This window comes from Canis lupus, chromosome 37 (genome assembly GCF_011100685.1).
Source record: "Canis lupus familiaris isolate Mischka breed German Shepherd chromosome 37, alternate assembly UU_Cfam_GSD_1.0, whole genome shotgun sequence".
NCBI lineage: Eukaryota > Metazoa > Chordata > Mammalia > Carnivora > Canidae > Canis > Canis lupus.
The window spans coordinates 29,562,535-29,579,632 of record NC_049258.1 but is presented as its reverse complement, the minus strand read 5'-3'; the positions used below and the strand labels follow the sequence as shown (position 1 = coordinate 29,579,632).

The following is a 17,098-nucleotide window of genomic DNA, read 5'->3' as shown; positions in this document are numbered from 1 at the left end:
TGCATCCATGTTCATCAGGGATATTGGTCTGTAATTCTCCTTTTTGGCGGGGTCTTTGTCTGGCTTTGGAATTAAGGTGATGCTGGCTTCATAGAACGAATTTGGAAGTACTCCATCTCTTTCTATCTTTCCAAACAGCTTTAGGAGAATAGGTATGATTTCTTCTTTAAACGTTTGATAAAATTCTCCTGGGAAGCCATCTGGCCATGGACTCTTGTGTCTTGGGAGGTTTTTGATGACTGCTTCAATTTCCTCCCTGGTTATTGGCCTGTTCAGGTTTTCTATTTCTTCCTGTTCCAGTTTTGGTAGTTTGTGGCTTTCCAGGAATGCGTCCATTTCTTCTAGATTGCCTAATTTATTGGCGTATAGCTGTTCATAATATGTTTTTAAAATCGTTTGTATTTCCTTGGTGTTGGTAGTGATCTCTCCTTTCTCATTCATGATTTTATTAATTTGAGTCTTCTCTCTCTTCTTTTTAATAAGGCTGGCTAATGGTTTATCTATCTTATTAATTCTTTCAAAGAACCAACTCCTGGTTCTGTTGATCTGTTCCACAGTTCTTCTGGTCTCGATTTCGTTGAGTTCTGCTCGAATTTTAATTAACTCTCTTCTGCTGGGTGTAGGGTCCATCTGCTGTTTTTTCTCTAGCTCCTTTATGTGTAAGGTTAGCTTTTGTATTTGAGTTCTTTCCAGTTTTTGAATGGATGCTTGTATTGCGATGTATTTCCCCCTTAGGACTGCTTTTGCTGCATCCCAAAGATTTTGAACGGTTGTATCTTCATTCTCATTAGTTTCCATGAATCTTTTTAATTCTTCCTTAATTTCCTGGTTGACCCTTTTATCTTTTAGCAGGATGGTCCTTAACCTCCATGTGTTTGAGGTCCTTCCAAACTTCTTGTTGTGATTTAGTTCTAATTTCAAGGCATTATGGTCCGAGAATATGCAGGGGACAATCCCAATCTTTTGGTATCGGTTCAGACCCGATTTGTGACCCAATATGTGGTCTATTCTAGAGAAAGTTCCATGTGCGCTTGAGAAGAATGTGTATTCGGTTGAGTTTGGATGTAAAGTTCTGTAGATATCTGTGAAATCCATCTGGTCCAGTGTATCATTTAAAGCTCTCGTTTCTTTGGAGATGTTTTGCTTAGAAGACCTATCGAGTATAGAAAGAGCTAGATTGAAGTCACCAAGTATAAGTGTATTATTATCTAAGTATTTCTTCACTTTGGTTAATAATTGATTTATATATTTGGCAGCTCCCACATTCGGAGCATATATATTGAGGATTGTTAAGTAGGAGGAGCTCTTGAAGTTAGGAGGCATCTACCCAATTCCAAGCCCTACACAAACGCGCCTATTTCCCCAGAAGGCCGGCCTGCAGGATCTGGACCGCCAGCCAGGGCTGGATCTGGGGGCCGCCGGCCGCATCTTCCAGTGAGAGACACCTGGGGCTCCTGATTGCTACGGAAGGGAGGCTGGTTGCTAGGAGACCCAACTGTGTGATTTGGAAGCTGGAACTTTCAGCTCCACCCCGCTGACCTCTGGGCAGGGGAGAAGGCGGAGGTTAAATCAAGGCGGCGTGTGGCCAAATGATTTAATCAACTGCGTCGTCGTTGTAATGACGCCTCCATAGGAACCCGAAGGACAGGTTCCGAGAGCTTCTGGGTGAGCGAGCACCCGGGGCCGGTGTGAGTGCTGCAGGAGGGAGGGCATGGAGCTCCTCGGCCCCTCCCGGACCTTGCACTACGCCTCTCCTACACCTGGCTGGTCCCCGACTTACATGCTCTTATAAACCAGCCACGTAGCGGATAAGATGTTCCTCCGAGTTCTGTGAGTCCCTCTAGCAAGTTAATAGAACCCAAAGACGGGTCGTGGGAACCTCTGGTTTACAGCTGGAGGATCAGAAGCACAGGTGACACCCCGGTGCCCAGTGGCATGTGAAGTGGCAGAGGAGGAGCCTGTGGGCCTGAGCGCTTACCCCGCGAGAGGTGGTCCCCCTCTTAGTAGATGGCGTTGGCGTCGACCGTAGGGTGTCCAGCTGGTGTCGTCCAGCTGGTGTCCGAGTATTGGTGAGGGGGGCGGGGGCTCCACACACCGAAATTGGGCGTCAGAGTCTGTATGTGCGGTGTACGTGGACATTCGAGCAATTTATCATATAGATCAGATGTCACATTGAGTTTGGGTGGGAAACAGGCTGCAATTTTCCTAAAGTAACAAAATGGTGGACCTATGGAACTGAGGCCAACGAGCAGCAAAGTCACCCCCCTGACACTTAACGAGGACTTTCCATTCTGCCCGAGGCTCGATGGGAGAAAAGAGGAGGCACTGACCCAGATAACTCGAAAGCTCTATGCCTTGTTGGTCTGTGAGGCTTTGTCATAAAAGGGAGATGACAAGTAACTGGGAAAAAATGCCAATCACAAGACCCAGGGAGTGACTTTTGTACCTCCTGGGGCTGGTCCCGGGGCCCGGAGAGGCGCGGCCGGACTTGCCCAAGTGGCGACGACGTCGTGTCCACGGCCTCCCCTGACCGCGGACAGACCCCGCGTCCTACCTACCGTCCTCAGGCCCCCGAGAGTGGGCGGCAGCACTGCCTCTAAACGCCTGCTCCCTCGCCTCTCCCAGACCTTGGGAAGAAAGGATGCAGGTGCGAGTCCCGGGGAACCGCGCTGAGCCCCATCGTCGAGCTCGCACCTGGAGCCCCTGAATACGCGCACTTGGTGGAAGCCCATTTTCCAGTCTCTGCGAGTCGGGCCTCCCTCGCCGGGGGGGGGGGGGGGGGGGGGGGGGGGGGGAGGGTCACAGAGCCGCTGGGGGCCGGGTAGCCCGTGGATGATGAGCTGATTTTATTTTCCTGTGTTTGTCTTATTAACCGGATTGCCTACCGATGAATACCTCTGGCCTGACTGACCCGGTGTCGTGCTGCGTAGACGCCAAGCGATGACTTACACAGAGAACGTGTCTGCAGAAAGCCAGGCCACCGCTCTGGTTAGAAATATTCTTCTCTAGCGTTCAGTGACCTCGTTACTCATCTCTTCTGCAAAACCCATTTGAACAAACTCACTAGTTCATTTGATGATTTTAATACAGGATGGACAAATAATGGAGTTCTTCCTCGTTTGAAGGGGGAACACGTTAATGCTTTTAATTTTCTTAATCGCTTTTCTCCCAGAAACTTTTCTGGAGACTGTTAGTCTTCTGTTGCGAGTGGGCACCAACAGGCAGCCAGACGCCTGACCGAGGACGAGTGTTAGTGGAAAGCAGCCACTACCAACGCCGAACCTGTGTCCTTTTTCAGGAGCATGTGTGCTGGGGTTACCATATTGGACTGTGTCAATTTTCTCCTGGGGGAAGAAAAACTTGTTAGTTTGCAAGATGAGATTTAATCTAATAGTCATTCCTGGTATTCTAGAGAAAACCATGGCTTCCAAGGGCCCTGACAGCCAGCCAAAGCTGAAAGCCTCAGCTCTGGGTCCTAGGAGACGATGGTGGAGGGGATTTACAAAATGAGGTTTTGAGAGATGACATGGGTCAACTGAAGAGAGGAGAACACCAAGTGGGCTTAGGGATGCAGATGTTACCTGCATGCTGCCAGCTGGGCCTCCTCTGCGGGCACCCCCCAGCTGTGAGCTGGTTCCCCCAAGTGGGAAAAATGTCCACATCTTATGAAGGGTCAAGATGCATAGTAAGATTCCCTTGACTCTGCAGGGCATCTGTTCCCGTCACAGAAAAAGGGAAGAAAAGAGCAGCAAGAAGAGGCCAATTAGGGATGCCCGGGTAGCTCAGCAGTTGAGCATCTGCCTCCGGCTCAGGGAGTGATCACAGGGTCCTGAGATCGAGTCCTGCATTGGGCTCCTCACGCAAGAGCCTGCTTCTCCTCTGCCTGTGTCTCTGTGTCTCTCAGGAATCAATAAATACAATCTTCAAAAAGAAAAAAGAATGTGAAAAGTTAGATATCAATTTAAATCATCATCAGACCTTTAACCTTACAAAAACAAAACAAAACTGAGTTTCAAACGGATGACATGGGGACACCTAGGAGGCTCAGTGGTTTAGTGCCTGTGTTGTGTTGTGACCCCGGGGTCCTGGGATCAAGTCCCGCATCGGGCTCTCTCTGCCTGTGTCTCTGCTTCTCTGGTTTCCCATGAATAAGTAAACTTTTTTAAAAAGAGGGGAGCAATAGAAGTCTTTAAATGTTTTATTTATGGCAATGCTACAACTTTCCCCCTTTTCAGTAAATCTAAAGAGCTCAAGCATTCATACGTTGGCATCATAGGTGAACTGTTCACGGGTCAAACCCTTCACCTCCTAAGGGACAAGGTGAGCTAGCTTCTGTGACCACGTTCATAGTCTACCAGAGCTCTCAGAGGCCTCGTAAAGTCGGTTTTCACTGCAATCTTTTGCCTTATAAGTCTCCTCCCCATATAGGGAGAACCCCCGTTCCCACAAAGGCACTTGGCTCCCTACTTACCTTGGAAGTGGGATTACCACACCACCTGCTGGCCAAGATCTAGAACATGTGCACATACACAGAAAGAGCCCTGATCTGTTCCATTCTTACTTGGGAGTGTCTAGTAACAGTTCCTTTCCTCGTAACCACGTAAAACACTTTGAGAATACGATCCCCAGCTTTATATACGCATTTCATGAAAATGGTATGGACTGAAAAGAAAAGGCCCGTGTAATAGAGTCATGCATTTCCAGCTCAATTTTATACTTTGGGCCCAGGGAACGAGTGGGAAGTGGTGGGAAAGGATGTCAGAATTTCAAAGCAATGACTTTAAGGCCGTTCTGTGGTGCCAGGCCAAGCTCAAGTACTCGCACTACTGGATTCTCCAACTGCCTTATGGTCATAACGACTGTCTTCTCTATGTCAGCCAGACATTAGTCAAAAAGACTGTCTTCCACAGGGTCACTGGATGCTCTTGGTCACATGCTACTTTGACAACATCCTCACACTCACGTTCCTCTTGCCCACGCACTGAACGTAAACGGTATTTATTGGCTCTTATGTGGCAAATTAAAATTATCTAGAGGTTGGCTCCAACTTTCAAGCAATTTCATATGGAACTGCAAAAGTTTGTGTTTTATTTTCTACATTCCAGCCCATCATAGTTTAGTGAGTGTTTTTTTAAGATTTCATTTATTTATTCATGAGAGACAGACAGAGAGAGAGGGACAGAGACACAGGCAGAGGGAGAAGCAGGCTCCATGCAGGGAGCCCGACGAAGGACCTGATCCCTGGACTCGAGGATCAGGATCACCCCCTGAGCCAGAGGCAGACACTCAACCAGTTAGTCACCCAGGCCGCTAGTGGGTGCTTTTTAAAAGTACAACTTAAATTCAGAGACTTTCCTTAGAAATGTATTGAAATCACATTCTTCATAAGGGATCCAGATCTACTTGCAAAGTAGCTTTTATGAACTTCAGCTAGATTTGTCACACATGTAAGTCTAGAAGCATTCATGGTTCAGAAGCTTGAAAACTGAAGGGCAAGGATGGTTCCCCTCCAACCGTGTAGGATAAGGTCCTGCAAAATGCCCTGAACAGGAGAAATTTGGGATCACGTTATCAGCACTACTTGTAGAGGAAAGGAAGGACTGAGTTTGCAACTGAATTTTCCAAAGATCTTCTGTTTTGTTTTGTTTTGTTTTGTCTTAATTTTTTATTGGAGTTCAATTTACCAACATATAGCATAACACCCAGTGCTCATCCCGCCAAATGCCCCCCTCAGTGCCCATCACCCAGTCACCCCAACCCCCCCACCTACCTCCCCTTCCACTACCCCTTGTTTGCCAGAGTTAGGAGTCTCTCATGTTCTGTCTCCCTCACTGATATCTTCACTCATTTTCTCTCCTTTCCCTTTATTCCCTTTCACTAATTTTTATATTCCTCAAATGAATGAGACCATATAATGTTTGTCCTTCTCCGATTGACTTACTTCACTCAGCATTATGCTTAATACCCTCCAGGTCCATCCACGTCGAAGCAAATGGTGGGTATTTGTCATTTCTAATGGCTGAGGAATATAGACCACATCTCTATCCATCATCTGTCAATGGACACCGAGGCTCCTTCCACAGCTTGGCCTGTGGACTGTGGACATTGCTGCTATATACATCGGGGTGCAGGTGTCCCGGTGTTTCATTGCATCTGTATCTTTGGGTTCAATCCCCAGCAGTGCAATTGCTGGGTCGTAGGGCAGGTCTATTTTTAACTCTTTGAGGAACCTCCACACAGTTCTCCAGAGTGGCTGCACCAGTTCACATTCCCATCAACAGTGCAAGAGGGTACCCCTTTCTCCACATCCTCTCCAACATTTGTGGTTTCCGCCTTGTTAATGTTCCCCATTCTCACTGGTGTGAGGTGGGATCTCATTGTGGTTTTGATTTGTATTTCCCTGATGGCAAGTGATGCGGAGCATTTTCTCATGTGCTTGTTGGCCTTGTCTATGTCTTCCTCTGTGAGATTTCTGTTCATGTCTTTTGTCCATTTCATGATTGGATTGTTTTCCAAAGACCTTTTGAAAAAAAAATGTTTACCTAAAATAAAATTAGAATAATACTTCTCTAGTTAAACCTGACATTTTACATGTACTGGATGAGTAAGTGGTTGGAGGACATTTACTATCTTGTGCTTCTCAGAAATTTCCCACGATCTCTCTTCTCTGGCATCCAGGAGAGGCTTACAAAGCATAAAGCATGTTCACTTGTGGATGACACACCCAAGGATGGCGTTTTTTACTACTGGGTTTGGCCCTCTATCCCCATGTTCGAGTGTTAGGAGTTAACTTTCAAAACAAAGGTAAAATCATTTAACCCACCCCACCAATTCGGCCAATTAGGTAGTCCTCAAACCTCCCCCTCTAAATTCAGACTCTGCTTTACCTGTAGATAGCTCAAAGCCCTTACATAGGACACAACATTCACTCCCCTGAGCAGCCTCACGGAAGGGGTTCCAAAGGCCCTTCATCTTCCTTTTAGAAGATTTTATGGCAAGCTTTTTGCCTCCTTGCAGCCGAGAAAGCAAGACAGGTCACCAGCAGCTCTATGGGAGCTAAGAGAACTCAGCCAGGGAGTCCCATTCTTGCCACACCTGCTCAAACAGGGATGGCCTGATCCAGAAACGCGGCCTCAGTGTGTGCCACCAGGATCTCCATCAGTAAAAGGATGCAGGCTTCAGTAAGTTGGATTAAGTGTACTTCCCTGAATGGGTCATCCAAGATGCCTACCTTAATGCCAGCTCTTTGAACATAAAAATATTTCAATTTTTAAAAAGGGAGGGGTGGCACCTGGGTGGCTCAGTGGTTGAGCGTCTGTCTTCAGCTCAGGTTGTGATCCCAGGATCCTGGGATGGAGCCCGCGTCAGGCTCCCCCCACCCCCCCAGGGAGTCTGCTTCTCCCTCTGCCTGTGTCTCTGCTTTCCTGTGTCTCTCATGAATAAATAAAATAGAAAGATTTTTATGGGGGATCCCTGGGTGGCTCAGCGGTTTAGCGCCTGCCTTTGGCCCGGGGAGCGATCCTGGAGTCCCGGGATCGAGTCCCACGTCGGGCTCCCTGCATGAAGCCTGCTTCTCCCTCCTCCTGTGTCTCTGTCTCTCTCTCTCTACGTCTATCATGAATGAATGAATGAATGAATGAATAAATAAATAAATAAATAAATCTTAAAAAAAAAAAGATTTTTATGGCAAAAGTGTTGTTTTACTATTTCTATTCTCAATTACCAAGTCCCATTTTTCTTGTTAACTCCTGGGAGTGACTACTGACAAACTGAAACTAAAGATTATTACTATTGCCAAAAAATGAAAAAGCAAAGAAGGAATTTGCAGTTGGAGGATTACTGAACTCAACCAAGACATGCTCTTAAGATTTGTCCTCTAGAAACACAATGTGTCTTAGTAAAATACTTAGAATAGTGTGTGGCACACAGTAGCTATGATTATGATTATGGAATACTAAATTGATAAATACATACTTTATTTTTCCATTAACATTGATGAATGTAAACTTTTTCAGTTAGCTGCTTCTCCCTTGGTTTTTTTTTTAAAGTAGAAAATTTACCTTGTATCTGTTTTATAGAAACTGAGTAACAGTGAGATGAATTAGTACAGACTTTTAAACCTAGACAGAATTCAGGGATCATTTAAATACCTGTCTGTGATAAACTGTACTTTTACATTTCTAAAGGTGAAGAGTTATTATTTTAGCTAAAAATCATATTACAGACAAAGTTCACCAACCTGAGTATGTCAAGTTAAACTACAATGAAATCTACAGTGAAAGAGGGACTTCTGGGCAGCCTGGGGGGCTCAGCGGTTTAGTGCCTCCTTAGCCCAGGGAGTGATCCTGGAGACCCAGGTTCGAGTCCCACATCGGGCTCCCTGCATGGAGCCTGCCTGCCTCTCCCTCTGCCTGTGTCTCTGCCTCTCTCTCTCTCTCTCTGTGTGTCTCATGAATAAATAAATAAAGATCTTTTTTTAAAAAAAGTGATTTTTTAATTGGTATTAAAGTTCACATAAAATATATATTCAAATTATGGTGATACCTCAAAGCTAGCTAGGAATAAAACTGTACAGGTTATATAAAATAATAAAATCAAGGACCTTAGAAAAAATTTACTGGAAAAACATCAAAAAGACTTTGACAAGACAAAAATGAAAAAAAAATCAATGATGTGATAAATATTTGTTTAATTTTAGGAACTCATTACGAGAAATAAGACATTTCTTTACAATATGAAAAATGCCAAACTTTGAACATCTTTGACATTTATCTCATTCTCTGGCTCACAAATTTCGGGTTCCCACAATTTTGGCAGGTTAGCTGGCAGTGATAGTCTTTTCAGCTCTTAAATTCTCTTTGGGCTTGGAATAGTCCCAGGGCCGTCTATTTTCAGTGAATCCATAGAGTTTCCTAAGTGCCACTCGAGCTGCTTCCTCTTCTGCAACAAGGACCGTTTCCCCAGGTCCTTCTGCAATCAACTTTTTATCACTAGAAAAAAAAACAAGAGTAGTCTAAAATTACCCATAATCATAAGACACAGTCCACAAATCAGTCATGGTTTTTAAAACTTATTTTGGCAATAACATCTACCAAAAGTAACACAAGAGCTTTGGATATAGTATCTTTTTAATATTAACCAGTTTTGTTGCAAATTCATTACATACAGTAGTTAGAAAAGAAGTATTGACATTTCCATAGAGATATAAACTCTCTAGGTCCAGTATTTTTCAAATCAAAAACTCAAGGCACATCTAAGTAACTATGGGTTTTTTCTATTGTGCTATTGGTGAAAATTTAAAGAATATACAAAAATCTTGCTATAAAAAACTTGAAACTATTATAAATATTCATGAAAAATATAGCTACAGTATTTTTAATTCATTTGAATCTGTGACATGAGGGAAAATTTTATGGAAAAAAATTGTGCCTTTCTGGTTTCTCATCTAAACTTTAAAACAAATGAGAAATCAGTTCTATATTTTAAATTAAGAGCTTTAGATCTGTAAAACTTGCTAAGATTTAAGACATTATTTTATACACTATAATCCACTCTAAATTTAGTCCCAAAAGATACTGAGGTAGCACAGTGAACACTTAAAGAAAAATGAGCAAAACTACACAGGTAGAGAAAAACAACGTGGGAGGAATTTGCTAAGAAACATTTGCTATGGTAGTAATTTGAAATGAAACAAAGAGGGATTCCTGGGTGGCTCAGCGGTTTAGCACCTGCCTTCGGCCCAGAGAGTGGTCCTGGAGTCCCAGGATCGAGTCCCACACCGGGCTCCCTGCATGGAGCCTGCTTCTCCCTCTGCCTGTGTCTCTGCCTCTCTCTCCCTCTCTGTCTCTCTCATGAATAAATAAATAAAATCTTAAAAAAAAAAAAAAAAAGATCATATAGATTAAACTTTACAATAATAATTATACACCTACATATTTGTAATAGTATGGAATAGAGAAAATCATCTAAGTGAATTTCAAGAACAAAATGTTGATCATTTAAAAATTAATCATTTTTAAAAATACTTTTAGGTAAAATCTAGGAAAAACCTAAATAACCCTGCTATCCAAAGACAACCACTGATAGGAATAGGGCAAACTCTGTCGTTTAAAAATAAGAGATCATTCTTCAAAATTTCCATATGTCACTAAAAACCCTTTAAACACATCACCTGTCCTAGCTGTACTATATTCTATCATGGGTATTTATCATTTTCTTCTTACTGGATACCAATGTTATCTCTAATTTTTTGTCTATTTTAAAAAACGCTATTAGTTCAACAACTGTTTATTGACTACCATGTCCTAATAACTGTTCTAGGTATGGAGTATAAAGAGTGACAACAAATGAACATCTTTGTTTACACATTGTGATGCATCCTGGAGAGACACACCTGAAGTGAGAATACCAATCAAAGGACATGAAAAATTCAAAGACTTGGCGTTCTGTCAAAATTACTGACATAAATACTGTACCACTCTTCTACTAGGAGTATATGAACTGCTGATAAAGGATGGTTTAAGACTTACAAAGCTGGTAAGCAAAAGAGGAACTCATCATTTTGTTTTGCATTTCAATTAAAACTAAGGTTTAAACTTTTTACAACATTGTCCATTTTCTCCATTGTGATGTCTTCCATAAAATCCTACATCATATAAGGATCAGAAAACTACTTACCTAAATTTTAATCTAGGTCTCTGAATATTCAATCAGGCAAGCCAACTGTTTACTAACAAAACTAAAACATTCTCAACATGGGCTGATTTATGTATTTTGATGGACAACTAAGCCCTTCCTTTTCCAGTCCTAGGCTCAGTTAAAGCTATTACAGGTGTGGAGTGGGGTAAATCTCTAACACCTATGAATCAACTTTTATTTTTCTACAGAAATATTTAGATTAACATGAAATTCTTATTTTGTTGAAATGAATGAAATTCTACAATGTAGAGTTGGTCAACAGCTACTATTAGCAAACCACAGATTACTTACTTTCCCTTAAGACTGACCAACAGGAAAGGAAGTGGTAAATAGATAATCAGAGGACTGAGTTTAAATCTGTTAATACAATTAGAGCTAAAATTAAGCAACTGTGAAAAGTCAGTTTTTAAGGCTTCCAATCAATGTTATGAAGTTAAGATTACAATTTTACTAACCAGTATAAGCCAACAAAAAACACAGGCAAAGCTGTGGTGCTTCCAGACTGCCTGGTAAGTCTAGATTCCGGAGCTGAAATATTCCTTTTCTTCAGTTCTTCTACCAGTAGCCCCATGGGATTTATTACCTTCCAAATCTCAAAGAGTTCTTTTCCAGTCATCTGAGTAATTAAGAAGTCCTGCATATAAAATACAATTTATACTTTAAAAGCAATATAAAGAAAAAAAGGACCATAAATGTACACTTTTAACAGAATTGTAAGACTTAGTGGGAACTGAAAAAGACAAAATGTACTGTTCTTTTTTATGTCCATATAGTTTTCCATGGAAGTTTTATTACAAAAATCATAGTTGTCGCAAACACGACACTCTGACCAGAGTACTCAAAAGACTCTACCAAAAAACTGCTAGAACTGATACACGAATTCAGTAAAGTCTCAGGATACGAAATCCATGTCCAGAAATCTGCTACTGCATTGTTATGCACCCATAATGAAGGAGCAGTAAGAGAAATCAAGGAATAGATCCCATTTACAACTGCACCAAAACCCTAATATATCTAGAAATAAACTTAGCCACAGAGGTAATAAAGATCTGTACTCTGAAAAATATGCAACACTTACGATGACAAAAAGAGATGGGAAAACAAATCTATGTTCATGGTATGGAAGAACAAGTATTGTTAAAATGTCCATACTACCCAAAGCAATCTACACACTCAGTGCAATCCCCATCAAAATACCAACAGCATTTTACAGAGTTAGAACAAACAATCTTAGCCAAAGCAATTTTGAAAAAGAAAAGCAAAGCTGGAGACGTCACAATTCTGGGCTTCAAGTTATGTCACGAAGCTGCAGTGATCAAGACCGTATGGGACTGGGGACCTGGGTGGCAGGGTCAGTTAGGCATCCAACTCTTCATTTCAGCTCAGGTCATGACCTCAGGGTGTTAAGATCAACCCCAGTGTCAGGCTCTGTGGTGGGGATGGAGCCTGCTTCTTCTTCCTCTCCCTCTGCCCCTCCCCACACCTCAAAATGAAATAAAGATAAAATAATTTAAAAAATAGTAATAAATGGGCCCTCAACTCTATGGTCAACTAATATTCGACAAAGCAAGAGAGAATATCCAATGGAAGAAAAGACCATTTCTTCAACAAATGGTGTTGGGAAAATTGGACAGCAACATATGAAAGAATGAAACTCTACCCTTTCTTACACCATACGCAAAAATAAATTCAAAATGGATGAAAGACTTAAGTGTGAGATGGGAAACCATCAAAACCTTAGAGGAGAACACAGCCACCTCTGTGACCTCGGCCACAGCTGGTAATAAAAAATATTTATCACCTGAAACTAACATAAGGATATACATGTTAGTTACACTGGAAACAAAAAAACCTTAATTTACAAGTTCTCAGTAGGGGATTTTGAATCTTTTAATGCACAGATACAGAGTTACCTTACGAGAGACATACGGTTACTTACATCTATGTATAAATCACTGGCTTATTTGCAATACAGAATAACCAACTGTAAGGTGAAGGAAAAACAATCTGAATGCCTAAGATGTTAGTAGGAACACAAAAAGAAATCTAGGGCAGCCCCAGTGGCCCAGCAGTTTAGCGCCCGCCTTCGGCCCGGGATGTAATACCGGGGACCGGGGATCGAGTCCCGCATCGGGCTCCCCGCATGGAGCCTGCTTCTCCCTCTGCCTGTGTCTCTGCCTCTCTCTCTCTCTCTCTCTGTGTCTCTCATGAATAAATAAATCTTTAAAAAAAAAAAAAGTCTGGATTTTTCTGGCCATCACCTATGCCTCCTATTTGTTCCCTACAGGTTTCTGGTCTTACTAGTACATTATGAGAACTTTCAGTAGGATTGTAGGTTGAATATTCTAATCCCATTTCCCTACAACAAGGAGATAGCATAAAGAAATGATGTTTCTAAAACGCACATGACGGACACCTGGGTGGCTCAGGAGTTGAGCGCCTGCCTTCGGCTTAGGTCGGCTCAAGTCGTGATCCTGGAGACCTGGGATTAAGTCTCACATTGGGCTCCCCACAGGGAGCCTGCATCTCCCTCTGCCGGTGTCTCTGTCTCTCTCTCTCTGTGTCTCCCACGAATAAATACATAAAATCTTTAAAAAATAAAAATTAAAAATAAATAAAAAATAAAATGCAAGTGAGGTGATGCAGTTGGTTAGACTCTTGGTTTCGGCTCAGTCGTAATCTCATGGTGGTGAGATCGAGCTCCACACCAGGCTTCAGGCTCAGTACAGAATCTGTTTAGGGCTCCCTCCTTCTTCCTCTGCCCACCCCCCAGCATGCATGTGTGCACACTCTAATAAATCTTTAAAAAAAAAAACACCTTTAGGTCTTTCTCAGAATTTGGCAGGAAGAAAAGCCCACATATCACCTTCTAAGATCACATTAACAAAGAAATAGCAAAACTTTTCCTTCTGCTCATCTAATGCACTGTAAGCATTACCTACCCTGATGAAAAGAGCAGTCCTCTCAGGGCCACTGCTCTGCAGCAGGGCTCCAATTACTGCAAAGAAAGTCTGCTGTAAAACAGGTGGGGGAACTGGAAATTCTGCACTCAGGGTCAACTGCTCCACAGCCAAGTTTCTGGCCACATGACACACTACTTCCTCACCAGTGAGAAAGTCAACAAGACTTTTAACGCCTTCAGTGGGTAAGTCTGGGTACGCATCCTCAAGAAACTGTGTGAGGCAAGTTTTCGAAAAAGATGTCCCTTGTTCAGAGAGTTCTTGATTATCTTTAAGATTCAGAAGGACAGCTTCTTTTTCTATCCCAAGGTTTTGGCGCTTGGCCTCCTCGCTTTTAATATAGCAGCTATTAACAAATGCAGTTTTGAGAAGATCTAAGGAAAAGGTTTCCTGTAACCGATGTCCAAATGCTTGTATTTCAGCATGGTAATCCCAGTTGGGCTTCTCTGAACTGAAAAGTAAAACAGAAGACAGTAAGAGATGGTAAAGAAAACAAGATGTTACAATGACGCAAAACCTTTGTGTTGCAATTTTATTGATTAGGGAAATTAAAACGACTGAGTTTCATTTTAACACCATGCTTTGATTTTCTGAAAGTTAGAATTCAAGTCAGATGATTCCTTGTGGTTCTTTGCTATATTACATGGATTCATTTTCCCCTTGGGCCAACTGCCACATTAAAGAAGTTCTTCAACATCAGAAACTAAGCCGTTAGTTACCCTACCTTTCAGATTCTTTATTTCTGCTATTACCATGGAATTACGCTTTATACCTAGGTATGAAATAGGAGTTATAATTTCACAGGTTCACACTATTAACCAAAGTATTCTATACTTATCTCTTAAGTATTAAAAAATATTTAAAAGATTTTACTTATTCACAAGAGACCCAGAGAGAGGGGCAGAGACACAGGCAGACAAGAAGCAGGCTCCCTGCAGAGCCCCAGGCAGGACTCAATCCCAGGACCCCAGGATCATGACCTGAGCTGAAAGCAGATGCTTAGCCACCCAGGTGCCCCTAAAAACACTCATTTAAATCAGTGTCTAGGGATCCCTGGGTGGCGCAGCGGTTTAGCGCCTGCCTTTGGCCCAGGGCGCGATCCTGGAGACCCGGGATCGAATCCCATGTTGGGCTCCTGGTGCATGGAGCCTGCTACTCTCTCTGCCTGTGTCTCTGCCTCTCTCTTTCTCTCTCTGTGACTATCACAAATAAATTTAAAAAAAGAAATTAAAAAAAAAAAAAATGAGTGTCTAGGGCAGCCCCGGTGGCACAGCGGTTTAGTGCCGCCTGCAACCTGGGCATGACCCTGGCGTCCCAGGATTGAGTCCCACGTTGGGCTCCCTGCATGGAGCCTGCTTCTCCCTCTGCCTGCGTCTCTGCCTCTCTCTCTCTCTGTCTCTATGAATGAATAAATAAAATCTTAAAAAAATAAATAACAAAAAACAAAGAAAGTCTAAGAAACTGTCACAACTAAGAGTAGCCTAAGGAGACATGAAAACTAAATATAATGTGATATCCTGGATAAGATCCCAAAATAGGAAAAGGACAATGGGTGAAAACTAAATAAATCTGAATAAAGTATGGAGTTTAGTTAATAATAATGAAACTGGGATCCCTGGGTGGCGCAGCGGTTTGGCGCCTGCCTTTGGCCCAGGGCGCGATCCTGGAGACCCGGGATCGAATCCCACGTCGGGCTCCCGGTGCATGGAGCCTGCTTCTCCCTCTGCCTGTGTCTCTGCCTCTCTGTCTCTCTCTCTCTCTCTCTGTGACTATCATAAATAAATAAAAATCTAAAAAAAAATAATAAATAAATAAATAAATAAATAAATAAATGTCTAAATAATCTAGAAGCATTGCAAGTACGTTAAAAGTTCATAATCATTCCCCAATAATGCCTAAAAGGTTTTTTTTTTTTTTTTTCTTAAAGAAACAATAAAATCCAAATAAAACGTTTAGGTAAAAATGGATAGTTAAATACGAAGATCTTGGTTGTGAGCCATAAAAGGCACGTGGCCTGTATAAACCCTCAGTTTTTTTGCAACGATAAAGGCCTTAAAACGACTCACCCCACGATAATCCAAGAAATGTGAATAGAGACATACTGTTTGGTGCCTATTGGGAAAAAATGACCTCACGTTGCTTTGAAAGAGCACAGGAACACGGACAGGCATATATATTCCTTACTGATAAATGCACACTTTGGGTCAACTTTTGCGGCGGGGGGTGGGGGGGAGGCGAATACCAAAGTAGATCAAAATTTCAGCCTGGATTCCCCAGGGGGCGCTGACTTCGGCGCCGGCCACTGTTCACCGGCCGCAACAGCAGGGGCAGGGGTGCGGGGCCCACACCCGCAGCGAGCGCGGCATCCGAGGCAGAGGGGCAGGACCCCGAGGTCGGAGGTCGGAGGTCGGAGGTCGCCGGCAGGGGCCTTCCTCTCGGCGCCCGGGGGCTCCTGGGTAAGCGCCCGCCCCGCGGCCCGGGGCGCGACCCGGTCCCGGGAGCGGGGAGCCTGCTGCTCCCTCTCACGAGGACAGAAATAGACTCTTTAAAAAAAAAATAAAAATAAAAATAAAAAAGGATGTTTTTCTTTCTCTGCCGGAGTCCTGGAACAGGATTAAGACGAAACACGCTTAATTACGCCCCTTCCCCCCGCCCCCGCCCCGCCCCCCTCCCCGGCGGCTCCTACCGGCGCGCGGGCGGCGGCGGGCTCCGGAGCAGGCGCCACCGCTCTAACTCCTTCTGGAAGCGGAAGGCGGCGCGGAAGCCCTTCTTCACGCCCCGGACCGGCGGGACGAGCGTGCGGGCGGCCGGGGCCAGGAGGCAGCGAGGCCCCCGTACCAGCAGCCTCCCCAGGCCGGAGGCCATCGCGGCGCTCCGTTAAAAATAAAAGGAAGTTTTTAAAAAGGGCAATGGAGGGCGGAAGGGAAGCAGCCGGAGCGGTGTCGCGGGAACACACGTCCCCCTCCCCCCCGGAACTGGGCGGGGCCAGCGCGAAGGGCGGGGCGGGGCCAGCGCGAAGGGGCGGGGCGGCCGTTGGGCCTGACTGCGCAGGTGCGAGCTCTGGCCCCGCCCACCGAGGCTCCGCCCCGGGGTGAGCCCTGCGGGGTCGCTGGGCGCGCAGTGCGGGGGTGTTGCGTGCACCTTTCCTTCCTCGTTAGCACAGAAACCCGTTTCACTCTCGATTTAAGGAAAACAAAGTCTCAAAATAAAATAAAATAAAAAAGAAAGAAAACACTGTTTGTCAACATATAGTTTCAAGTGCCGCAGACGCTGCAGGAGCAGGTACCCAGCGGGTCTCCAGGAGCCACAGACCGAAGGGTGCTGAGTTAACCAAGGTGCAAACTCCTGACAGCACAAACTTTTTAAAGCACGCAAAAAGAAAGGACTGGGAAAAAAATACACCAAAATGAGAACAGTGGAATAAGCCTTTTTTCCCCCCT

The 17,098-nt window shown here is 43.9% G+C and overlaps 1 protein-coding gene and 1 long non-coding RNA gene across 4 annotated transcripts; one reads left to right on the top strand and one right to left on the bottom strand.

Moving 5' to 3' along the window:
* The first annotated feature begins 1,507 nt into the window (after window positions 1–1,507).
* LOC111094353 lies at window positions 1,508–10,600 on the top strand. Of its 3 annotated transcripts, XR_005385457.1 has the most exons (4): window positions 1,508–1,830; window positions 2,931–2,988; window positions 7,018–7,181; window positions 10,321–10,600. It is a non-coding gene; the product is annotated as an uncharacterized LOC111094353 (long non-coding RNA). The 3 variants fall into 3 exon arrangements; XR_005385458.1 differs by lacking the exon at window positions 7,018–7,181; XR_005385459.1 differs by lacking the exons at window positions 7,018–7,181; window positions 10,321–10,600 and adding an exon at window positions 3,709–4,015.
* Window positions 8,670–16,627, bottom strand: MRPL44 (mitochondrial ribosomal protein L44). Its single transcript, XM_038585882.1, has 4 exons — window positions 16,345–16,627; window positions 13,641–14,109; window positions 11,154–11,332; window positions 8,670–8,990 (listed from the first exon to the last, which is right to left on the bottom strand). Exons 1-4 carry the CDS (start codon window positions 16,521–16,523, stop codon window positions 8,819–8,821), a joined length of 999 nt encoding a protein of 332 aa, XP_038441810.1. The 5' UTR covers window positions 16,524–16,627; the 3' UTR covers window positions 8,670–8,818.
* Between the last annotated feature and the right edge of the window lie 471 nt (window positions 16,628–17,098).